Source organism: Talpa europaea, assembly GCF_964194135.1.
Source record: "Talpa europaea genome assembly, chromosome: 5".
In the NCBI taxonomy this organism is placed as follows: domain Eukaryota; kingdom Metazoa; phylum Chordata; class Mammalia; order Eulipotyphla; family Talpidae; genus Talpa; species Talpa europaea.
Window position 1 is genome coordinate 68,286,302 of NC_140071.1, and position 13,087 is coordinate 68,299,388.

Sequence of the window (13,087 nt, forward strand, 5' to 3'; positions counted from 1 at the left end):
ACATAGAAATGAAATATAAATAAAATGAAAGGGAATTTAAGAAATATCGACACCATTAAGAAAGTCAACCTGGGTATCCCAGGAGAAAAGAGAGAAAGGAACAAAGAGCCTATTCAAAGAAATAATAGAGGAAAGCTTCCCACACCTGGGAAAGGATTTGGATATAACAGTCCATGAAGCTAAAAGACCACCTTATTACCTAAATGCAATAAGATCTAAACCAAAAGAAGTAATAACAAAACTAGCAATTTTGCAAGTTGGAAAAAAGCTCAACTATAATTACTTGCAGATGTCATGATAATATATATAGAAAACCCTAAAGATGCTACTAAAGAATTATTAGAAACAATAAATCAGTGTAGTAAATTGGCAGGTTACAAAATCAATGAACAAGGCTGTTATGTTACTATATACAAATAATGAATTAGAAAAGAAAAAAACAAGAAAACAAACCCAGTTACAGAAGCCTCAAAAATTATTAAAAACTTAGCGATAAATCTAAAGAAGAAAGTGACAGACCTATTCAATGAAAACTATTAGACCTTGTTAAAAGAAATGAAGAAACAAGTAAATGTGAAGATAGTCCATGCTAATGAATTGTAAGAATTAACTTTGTTAAAAGTGTCCATCTTTCCCAAAGCAATATATAGATTGAATGCAATCCCTATCGTGTTTTAAATGAAGTTCTAGAGAAAGAGAGCAAATGTTACTTAAATTCATATTGAACCACATAGGACCCCAAACTTCAAACTGTACTTCAAGGATCCAGTAGTCAAAACAGTGTGTTATTTGGCATAGGCACAGAACAATGGAATAGAATTGAGAGCTAAGAAACAAACCCATGTTTATATAGACAGTTAATGTATCACAAAGGAGCCAAGAGTATACAATGGAGAAAGTAAAATCTCTTCAAAAAATGGTGCTGGGACAACTGGGCAGCCACATGTATAAGAATGATACTAGACCACTTTCTTATTCCATACACAAAAGTTAATTCAATATGCATTAAAAACTTGGATCCAAGTTAGGGAATTTAAATACATAGAAGAAAATACAGCCAGATATGTCTTTGAGGACTCAATTTAATGGCAAGGAAAGGAAAAACAAAATAAACAAATGGGACTACATGATAACAAAAAGCTTCTGAACATGGAAAGACTGTCATTAAAACAAAAAAACCCCATAAAAACCCTATTTATGGGAGAGAGTATTTGCATATCATACAACTAACAAGAAACTAATATCCAAAATCATTAAAGAACTCATATTAGCGCTGGGTTGCGGAGCTGCCCGCAGCCTCTGCAGCACCGGTTCCATCCCCGGCTGCCAGGCGAGGGTCCCACAGGGCATGCAGACTTCTGTCTCCCACTGCTCAGCCTGTCTGCTCTGTTCTCTGCTCTGACTCTGGTGAATTCTCTCACCCTCCCACACTTCTGACTGCACCCAGTGCTTGTATAAATAAATAAATAAATTTTTAAGAACTCAGATTGCTCACCATGTTTGAACCCATTCAAACATGGACACAGAGCTTATTGTTCTCCAGAGAAGACATAAAGATTACCAACTGGCATATGAAAAAATGTTCAACTTTACATATCATCAGGGAAATGCAAATCAAAACCACAATGACATACTACCTCACTCCAGTGAGAATGTCACATGTAACAAAACAAAACCATAAACAAAAATGTTGGTGAGGTTGTGGAAAATAAGGGAGTTTGTACAATGTGGGAATGTAGACTGGTCCATTCACTATGGAAAAGAGAATAATGGTTTCTCAAAATATTAAATATAAATATACCATATAATCCAGTAATTCCATTCCTAGCTATCTACCCAAAGAATACAAAATATCCAATTCAAGGGGATATATGAACTGCTGTGTTCTTTGCTGCACTGTTTACAATATTCTAATTATGGAAACAGCCAAAGTGTTCAAAGACAGAGCGGTGGATTAAGAACATGGTTACAATTGTCTTTTTTGCTTTGTTGTGTTTTGTACTGTTACTGTTTTTTACACTGATGTCTTTTTTGGTCCCCCTGTATTCCTGCTATAAGTGACTGAGGGAGTGGGGAGAAGGAAATATTGTTTAAAAATGAACAGGATGTAAAAAATATATAAGAACATGTGGTATATACATATACACAATGGACTATTAAACAGCTCTAAAAAAGGATGAACTTGCTATTTGCAACAGCATAGGTGGAGCTGGAGTAGATTATGCTAAGGTAAACATGTCAGGAGGAGAAAACAAGTACTGGTGACTTCTCATATGCATGGAATGTAGAGAAACAAATGAAAAACAAACATAGTGTGTCATACATACTCAATCAAACAAACTAAATCAAACACATTCTAGAAATGTTACTTCAGTGTTGACCCTACTAGAAGGGGAGAAAGGGTATAGGTAGGAACAAAGAGGAGAGGGTGCCCAGCTATCTAAGGTAAATGGCTATGGGTGCTTTGATGGTGGGTTTGTTATGGTGACTTACATCTGAAGAGGTAGGAACCTAACCTACTGAATCATATACAGTATTGTAAACCAGTGTTGCCTCAGTTAATGAAAAAAAGATGCTGAATATCAATTATTATTAGGGAAACAATGAGATTTTACCTCACATTTGTTACAAATGACTATTATAAAAATTTTAAGAAATAGTAATTGTTGCTGAGGACATGGAGAAAAAAGAACCCTTGTACAATGTGATGGAAATAGAGATTGGTTAAGCCACTATAGAAAACTATGTGGAGGTTCCTCAAAAATTTAAAATAGAACTACCATATGATCCAGTAATTCCACTTCTAGATATTTATCTGATAAATATGAAAACATTAATTCAAAAAGATTTTTTCACCCCTGTGTTTATTACAACATTATTCACAATTGTCAAGATATGGAAACAAAATCAAGTCCCCAATTATGGATGGATGGATAAAGAAGTTGTGGTATACAATGGAATACTTCTCAGCAATACCAACGATGAAACATTGCCACTTACAATAACATGGATCTACTAATCAGGGCATTATACTGAATGAAATAATAAATCAAAAGGAGAAAGACAATTACTGTATGATATAACTCATTTGTAGACTATAAAGAGAAGAAAAGCAATTGTAACTAGCAAACTAAAACTAAACAAACCCTTAGACTCAAACAACAGAATAGACTCTTACAGGCAGGGAAAGAAGACAGTGGGAAGGATTAGGGGGAACAATTAGATAGTGGTGGATTATGACTGGATATTTGGTATTGGGGTGTGGTGTGATAGTTGCTGAGATGAAAAATGGTATCCCTGAAACCTGTATAGTGTTGTAAATTGTTACCACAATTAAAAAATTATAATGTTCGGCCTCCCCGGTGGCGCAGCAGTTGAGAGCTGGGTTGCAAAGCTGCCTGCAGCCTCTGCAGTGCTGGTTCGATCCCCGGCTGCTCCCCGGCCACTGGAGGAGGGTCCCACATGGCGCGCAGACCTCTCCTGCCGCCCGCTGCTCCCCTCAGCAGTGTACTTCGGTCCTTCTGCCTGCTCTGCTCCCCTCTCTGGCTCTGGTGAATTCACTCACCCTCCGGCGCTTCTGACTGTACCCAGTGCTTATATAAATAAATAAACAAATCTTTAAAAAAATTATAATGTTAATATTCAAAATTTAAATATTTAAGTATACTTAAAATGTTAAGTAAAATAAAATAAATGAAACAGTGACATCAAGTAAAATATTAAAAAATATGTAAAATATTTTAATAACTGAAAATCTATTCATAAGATAAAATATACATATCTTAAACTATTATTTAAGAATTGCATTGATCTTGGAACTCCAAAGCTCAGTTTCTCACAGATGCTTCCTTCAGTTACTTCTTGCTCAACAATAACATTTAAACTTTTTTATAATATAACATTTGCTTACTGTCAGTGTGTCTATATAAAAATACTTATGCATACAAAAATAGGTATTAACCTTACAAATCTGCTCTGTAATACTTAGTTTTATATTATAATAATATAAAAATGAGTTAGCTTCATATCAAAATAAAGCATTTTAAGTCAAACTATTTACTACTCATAGACTAAAGTTAGGAAATTAATAATACATTGCTAGCAATCGGTTCATCACAGTGACACTGGCATTTGGGTCAGCACCTGCTTTTGGTACCTTTCAGAGATTGACAACTACTACAGTGGCTGTGGCAGTCCTTCATCTGCCTTGTTTCTGTTGCCTCTCTTCTATTCTCTTCCTTGCATGCTCTTCATCAAGTGGCCTATGGCTGTGAGGAGCAACACTAACAGTCACCTCAGAGAATCTTTGCTTTATCACAAACATTAAAGGATGTCTTTTCTCTCCAATAAACTTTAGAGCTTATGGAGTAAAGGGAACTAGTGGGATGAAACTTATATACAAGTTTACCCCACTATCCAAAAGTAGAGTATTCCTATTTGGTATCATTTGGTAGATTATTTGGGGGGAATCGGGAATGTTATTAGTATTAACTTACATAGAAAATTAATTTGAGTTTTCCCAGTCCCAGAGTTACCTCCTAGATCATACTACAGAGGAATGATTGAACTTTGACAAGCAGGAGAGACTTGTCCTTGTAATTTCTTCTCTTATTCTCTTTCCATTAGTTTCCCCTTTATTTTATTTTTCAGTATTCATTAAACCTCAACTTCCCATAAGGTTTGTATGTTGAAGGATTGGTATCAAGCACATTTCTATTCTTATTTCCACTTAACACTCCGAATAAAGTTAACAGAGTACTTTGATTAACTTGAAATTTGTCAGACATTTTCCTTGTATTTTGTAAATGTTTATGTGACTATTTTATAACTCAAGCAATATATGTATTTGTATTTTCAGGGAAATTTTGGTGAAGTATATAAGGGAATATTAAAGGATAAAATTCCTGTTGCTGTTAAAACATGTAAAGAAGATCTTCCTCAGGAACTGAAAATAAAATTTTTGCAAGAAGCCAAGTGAGTTTTTTTTTAATATACAATGTGTATCTTTAATATGTGATTCATTAAAATTGAAGTTTGATGATTATTTTAAATTGTGATTTGCATTTTCAGAATCTTCAAGTAAACATTTTAGACAATGTGGAAACTGCTTTTTTTTTTTTTTTAAGATTTATTTATTTAATCAAGACCTGGGGTACAGGACAGAGGTGCGGGAGGGTGAGAGGATTCACCAGAGACAGAGCAGGGAGCAGAACAGGCAGACGGACCAAAGGCACTGCTAAGGGGAGCAGCGGGAAAGACAGGAGAGGTCTGTCATGCCATGTGGGACCCTTCCTGTGCCATGCCATGTGGGACTCTTGCTGGCTGGCTGGGAATTGAACCGGAGCTGCAGAGGCTGCGTACAGCTTCACAGCGCGGTGCTCTACCAGCTGCACCACCAGGGAGGCCCCAGGAAAATGTTTTTGAATTAGATTATAGATCATATTGGCAATCAAAGAAGAATCAGATGCTAAAAAGCAGTTAGCAGGCATGTTTAAGTCCTTTAAAAACATTGCAATAATTTTTGCTTTTGTCACAATGCACATGCATCCATATCTTTAAATAAAATGTTGAAATTGTATTTATACAAAAAGTATTACCTTGTTCTGTATATAAATCATGTCATTTATACACATATATATCTAGATATACTATCCATCCTAGATATTATTACTTGATTCTCATTTCCCAGTATTTAGCTTTAATTCTGAGAAACCTCAAATTTCTCAACTCGGTATCTAGCATTTGTCCAAAATTTGCATTATATTTCTTTACTAATTGATCTTCCGGGATGATTGTCTTAACTTTTTTTCTATTAGCCAAAATGTAATGTTCCAACCAGTTAAAACTATTCTGTTAGTGGTAAAATTGAATATAAACAATAAAACACAAAACAATTGAAACAGTTCTGGGACAGAGTGAAAATGGGCACAGGCATGGGAGATGGCTGACTGACTCTAGCTGAATGGAAAAAGAGAGGAGGATTCTGGATCCATAGATTTGTGGTATAAATGGGATGCAGGAAAGGGGAGCGTGTGTGTGTGTGTTTTCAGTCATTACTTAATGTATAAAACAGAAGTTTCTGTAAAGTTCAAAGGAAGAAAAAAGGGTATTGCAATGAGAGAACTAATTCCTTCACAGCAACATTTTCATTCTTCATCTAAAAATGTATATTGATAACAGTGGATTAACTAATTGGATGCATTTAGTAAATATTATCTATATGATAAAGTTGTAAACTTTTTCATGTGTATTATTGGCAATTCAGTCAAAATATTTTATCATGTATGTAAAGGCATGCTTCACAATTGAAATTCATAAACTCATTATTTATAGTAATTAATGGTATCCTTAAAGTATAAATCTGTATCAAACATTCTTTTCAAAAATATTTAATGTTGGGCCTCCCCGGTGGCACAGCGGTTGAGCGCTGGGTTGCAAAGCTGCCCGCAGCTTCTGCAGCGCCGGTTCGATCCCCGGCTGCTCCCCGGCCACTGGAGGAGGGTCCCACATGGTGCGCAGACCTCTCCTGCCGCCCGCTGCTCCCCTCAGCAGTGTACTTAGGAACTTCTGCCTGCTCTGCTCCCCGCTCTGGCTCTGGTGAATTCTCTCACCCTCCGGCGCTTCTGACTGTACCCAGTGCTTGTATAAATAAATTAAAAAAAAAATCTTTAAAAAAATATATATGTAATGTTATTTTCTAATTTGTGATTGTTTTATTGCTAAATAGGTTTTAATTTACTACTGTAAGAAAGTTGTATTGAAATGAAATTTATAAAGATGTATACTACTAAGTGGTGTTTAATAGACTATATAGATATATATTTAGCTATTCAATATTATTTGAGTTCATGCTGGCTGTTTTGTGAAATTCATTGAATAATTTCCATCTGAAGAAACTGATAATTTGTGATTAAAATGAAACTTTCTAAAACCATTTAATTCCTTCCAGAACTTGCAAGCTCAAAGTTATTGACTATTTCTCCTATCTCTAGAATTCTTCTCAGTCTTATCTTTTCATTTATAAATCATTATATATTTTCAATCTAAAGCATTCTTCTTAATGCTATCTCTGCTTTAGTTTTACATGTACAAAATTTATATAAATTTGTTTAATCTTCAAATCAAAATTTTTTATTCTATTAGAAAAGGAAACTGCATTGTTAAAATCTGAACGAATTCTTATCAATAGAATAATGTGATATAAAATTTGATCTAGAAATCCTCAGGGTAGATGGGTATCTGAGGGAATCTGATCTACTTTTAACTCTTGTTTAGAGTAGTATGCATAATTCTATACTATTTTTAGAATTCTCCAATGATGTTGCTCTTATCTGAAACCAAATATTTTCTGCTTCAGCTTAAATCTGTATTGAAAATCTGTTATTCAATTACTGTTTAACAGGTTTCTCAAAAATTTTTGAAGGTTTACAATTTTGAAGTTGATCATTTTGATATAGAATTACCGAATCTAATAAAATAATTACCCTATAGCATTTACCAAAAGTAATTACATTCTCATTTTTATGTTTTTTTTAAGTCAGGTGTGTGAAAAAACAAATATATGATACTCCAGATTTTGCAGGTTTTGGCCCACTAGTACTATTTAGCTATACTTTTCGTGGTGGTGGCTAAATCCAGATACTTTGAAGGGAGTTTTACATGTCTTGCACTAAATAAGTTAATTTTATTAGCATGGCTATTAGTCATTCATAGTGGATTAAAAACTTTTAAATGAAATATAATTGAATTGAGGAAAATTGGCTCATTTCGTGACTGTATTGTGTCAACAATATTTATCAAAACATATATCACATTTATAGTAATGGATTCATATTGAAGTTTTTAAAATAAATTATATTTATCAAAGCATATTTAACTTGTGCATACTATACATGATCATAAACCAGTGATTCATTATTTAAATAACTATTCATATAATTTTCTTTCATGCAGAATTCTCAAGCAATATGATCATCCTAATATTGTCAAACTTATAGGAGTTTGCACACAAAGACAGCCAATTTACATCATTATGGAGCTGGTTCCAGGTAATATAATTTTAGAGGTTTTTCTTATTGACATTTTAATGTCATGCTTTATTTGTATGTGAAGTGTTTTTATTGCTGCTTGTAAAATTTGCAAAGATTTATCATTTTTGATGACAAAGAGCCTATATACATATTCAGTAATTTTATACTCTATAATACTTTGCTGTTTTCTAGAAAATGTCAGCCAACCTTTTATTCAAAGAGGAGATATATTATTATAGTACATTTATACGTGAAATTTAGTTATATAATGTGTAATTGAAAAAAAATGTCTAGAGAAGTAGCTTACTTAATTGGACTTTGTAACAATGATTATACTAAAATTTAGTTCATTGTATATCATTTTTATATCTGTTACCACACACCTCCATTTGGTTGTATGTAAATAATCCTCATAGTGTTTTGGGTCACCTATGAACTATAAACTTCTTTCATATGTGGACAAAGGAAAAAATAATCTGTCTAGGAATTTGTCTTGTATTTCTTACTGGTAACTTCAAACACCTCCGGATGTTCAGATTTACAACTTTTGCCAACCAAAAATGATAACCTTGAACTGAGAGTTTTAAGTACATCTTTCTTTTGTAAAAAATATAATCAGAGGAAAACATTGATCTTTATAAAGTTTACAAATACAATATTTAACAACTGAAAGGAATTTGCTTTGTTACCTTTAACAAGTATTTGCTCATTTTTATCTGTCTATCTATCTATCTATCTATCTATCTATCTATCTATCTATCTATCTGTCTATATCTCTGTCTATCTATTCATCCATCCATCCCTCCATCCCTGAGTTCAGGTCACCGAGGTAATTCTTAGGGTGTTCTATACTAGTCTCAGTTCAGTTCAATTCAGTAATCATTTACTGACAAACAGTAAACATTTTACTGTTAACAAACATTTACTGGCTAAACAGCATTAATATTGACTAAAGTAAATGAACTGACAATTTAAAAATATAAACTAGCTGTGTTTTCACTAAGATTACTCACTATAAAATTTACTCATTTTAAAAGAAATTTCAAGGAATATGACAAATATTTGTAACTTGAATTAAAATACATGAAGTGAACCTGATATTGTGGATTAGTTATCAAAGACTGTCCACATAATTCTTCCATTATCTAAAGATAGTTGGTCCCAATTTAATGCACCAGTTTCTTTCCATTGGAATATTCCTTGATATTATCATGTAATTGCAGGCTTCCTAGATCATCCTCTTCATCCTAATCAAGATGATATTATCTATTTAGGTGCATTGTATGTTTTCATAGTTTATACTGCTTATGATCTTTATCTTGAAATTGTTTTCAATATAGTTATTTAAAAAATGAGAAAGTATAATCTAAAACTTTAAAACCAAATTAATAGCTAATAATTTTATTTGAAATAGGATGTTTAAATATTTTGAATGCATATAAACATTCACATAGGTAAAAATAATATTCCAGATTATCAAGGAATATCCCTGAGAAACTTAAAGAATGGGCAGACTTGATGAGGAAATGATTTTGGTTAAACCATATATAATTAAAGGAGCAAATTTGAATAACCAAGTCCAAGTGGGACATATAAGTTGAAAAAAACAAAGGAAGATAGCTTTATAGGAGAGCCACAGAAGTGCTTATTTAGATATGGACTAGTAACTTCTACTTATATTTTTTAAATTAATAAGGATAATAAACTTCATTAGAAAATTTCAAATGTAACAAAAGCTATGAAAGTAAAAATTGACCACTAATAATCTAATCCCAGCCCAAGACTAATTGCTATTTTGTTCATGCTTCTTTCCAGGAAAATGCTTAAGCATGTTTGATTTCATGCAAATAGTTTAAATTTAAATAACATATTATAAAACTTGCAGATAATTTTTCTATTGTTAATTAAAGTAGCTTATAATTTGATTATCCATATTCATCCATGTCATTCTACGTTTTCTTTGTAATGACTACAGAGTATTTCACTTTACTGATTTATACAAATGCATCTAAACAATTACTATTTATGGATACTTCTGTTTATATATTATTTGGGGATTTTTTTTTACAAACAATGTTCAATAAATATCTTTGTACATATATTAAAAGAATCATTTCTAAGTATATCTGTAGCACACATTTTATCTGTGAGATTGTTGTATGTGAGTTTATATGCATTTTGATTTTTGGTGACTATATTAGGATTTTATTGAAGCATAACAAATTACATAGCCTGACAGCCTGAAGCAGCATCATTTATTACCTCATAGTTTTGTCGGCTTGAAGTTGAAGCAGACTTGACTGGATTCTCTGCTTAGCAACTCAGAAAGCCAGAAATCAGAATTTAAAGCTGAGCTGTGATCTGGAAGTAAAAGGAAAAAATCTGATACCAAGCTCCTTCAGATTGGTGGAAGACTGTCCTTCTTCACAGCTAACAAATTGGTCTAAATTTCCTTTTCTTTACTTGCTACAGCCAGAGGGAATCTCTCAGTTTCTTAAGGTTTCCTTTGGAAGTCCTAGCTTATAAAATAAGAAAAGGAAGAAATAAAACTGTATTTGTAGAAGACAGTTTGGTGTCTTCTCAGAAAATTGAGCATACTCTTACCATGAAGTGTGTCAGTCATACCCTGGATATTTATCTAACAAAGTTAGAAACTCTGTCCAGCTACCCACATACAGATATATATAGTAGCATCCATTCTTAATGCCAAAACTTGGAAGCAACTAAGGAGTCCTACAGTAGGTGAGTAGGAAGCAAACTGTGGTACATTCAAACAATACAATATCATTTAACTCAACAAAGAAATCAAGTCCTGAAACAAATTGAATCCTAAAAAGTCATAAAGGAAACTTGCATGTATATTACCAAGTGAAAAAGTCAGTCTGAAAAGCTACATACTGTATTATGCCAAGTTAGAATGCTAGAAAAGGGAGAAGCAAAATATGGAAACAGATACAAGTTTAGTAGTTTCTGGGGATCGTAGAGCAGGATGGAATGAATAGTTTGAAAACAGAGAATTTTTTGGATAATGAAGCTACTATGTATAATAATTACATGTTTTTGGCAAACCTATGGAATGTATAACAGCAAGAGTGAATCCTAATATAAATTAGAGGTGTAGGATGGTTATGATCGATGTAGATTTATTAGTTGTGATAAATGTACCATTCTGACGTGGATGCTGATAATTATTGCATGGGAGGTTTTTCTATGTAGAGCAAAGGTTATATGGAAAAACTCTTTACCTCATCTCAATTTTCTGCCAAAACTCAAAGAATTTTTACATAGTTTTTAAAGCAGAAGAAATGTGAATAATTGGTTTTCTTTGAAAATATGTAGGAACGCTGTCTCACTCATTTCTTCATTTGCTTAGCTTCTGTCTCCCTCCCTCCATTCTTCCCATTCCAATATTCTGTGATGTGTGCATAGTTTCTGAAAGACTACAGAATATAGGGTGGAAATTTCGAGTTCTATATGAGTGTTAGTGTTATATGGAAAAACCAGAACCCTCATACACTGGTGAGGAAATGAAAAATGATAGACTACTTTGGAAAAATTGCACAATTTCTCAAAAAATTGCACATGAATTTTCCATATGAAGGAGCTTTGATCCTAGGTATATACCCAAGAGAATTAAAAATTTTATAGCTATACAAAGCCTATTGGCAAATGTTTGTAGCAACATAATTTATAATCACCAAGTTAGAAAAAAACTCAAATGTCTGCTAACTGAAGAATGGATAAACAATGTAGTTGAAGAATGGATCAACAATCCATACAATAGGAACTATTAAGTGATAAAGACAAATTAGCTACAAGTCCATGCTACAATATGTAGATTATCCTCAAAATATGTATGCTGATTAAGGAAAGTTTGATATAAAAGACTACGTGTTATATGATTCCACTTCTATGAAATACTCAGAAAAGACATCTATAGGTAAGCAGACTCATGGTTTCACATACAGATTCAAGATGGACTCCCTAGAGTCATGAAAAACCTTTCCGGATTAATGAAAATGTTCTACTCAGGATTGTGGTAATGGTTGTACCTTTGTAAATTTGTTAGACCTCATTTTACAGTAAGATGGGTAAATGTGATATACATAATCCATACTTCATTATTGCTTTAAACAAAAGAAGACAAAACAAAAGCCCAAGAACCAGAGCATCTTAGCCAAAAACTTGGTTTAGCAAAAGTAAGTTATGAGATTTCACTCAACCTACCTAACCCTTTGTACCTTAGTTTCTTCCCCATAATGTAAGAATAATAAAGTTGTAAGGACTAATGTGATGTATACCAGGCACACATACACACACATGGCTTTGAGTGTTTGACATGTAATCACCACTTTATTTTTTTCATCACCATCATTAATATTTTATAATTAGCTAAAAGAAAAAGTGACTAATTGATATGACTGTTAAATCCACCTAGAACTTTTATGCAAACGCTAACCTATTTCTGTCTTTAACTCTAATTCTAAATCTAGACTTCTCTTGCCTACAATGACTTGAGAATTGGGAAGTGTAAAATTTACCATTAGTTCTCCCTTGTTCTGTGATTGTTTTGTTTGTATGTTTTAATATTTAATCTTTTTTTAAAGATTGATTTATTTATGCATACAAGAACTGGGGTACAGGCCAGAGGTGTGGGGGATGAGAGGACTCACCAGAGACAGAGTGGGGAACAGAACAGGTGGAATTTACTGAAATGTACTGCTGAAGGTTGCAGCAGGCGAGTCAGGAGAGGTCTGCTGTGCCATGTGGGTTGCTCCCTGGTCAGGGATTGGACTCTTGCTTCAGAGGCTGCGGATAGCTTCATAGGTTGTGTCTTAACCCCTTGTGCCACCATATTTGAGGCCCTTCATATTTAATCTTAGTGTGTCTTTCTTTCCTTATACGTAAAACTAACAAAGCTGGGTTAAATGACTTCTAAATTTTATCTCTAACCTATAATTTTTTAGTTGTTATGAAAACTGTTCATACATTTGTAACCTTTATAACAGACTTCTCAGACTTCAAAATAGTATCTTTCTGGCTTTTCCTTTTTTTTA

At 33.1% G+C, this 13,087-nt stretch overlaps 1 protein-coding gene across 2 annotated transcripts in view; it reads left to right on the top strand.

Annotated features, from left to right (window-relative positions):
- The window catches only part of FER (FER tyrosine kinase), a gene marked incomplete at both ends in the record, with an annotated part of 433,549 nt that overhangs the window by 269,425 nt on the left and 151,037 nt on the right, over nucleotides 1-13,087 (top strand). For both annotated transcript variants that reach the window (XM_084234011.1, XM_084234012.1), the window contains 2 exons: nucleotides 4,859-4,974; nucleotides 7,954-8,048. In XM_084234011.1, coding sequence (XP_084090137.1) covers nucleotides 4,859-4,974; nucleotides 7,954-8,048 — 211 coding nt within the window. The remainder of the gene's footprint in view (nucleotides 1-4,858; nucleotides 4,975-7,953; nucleotides 8,049-13,087) is intronic.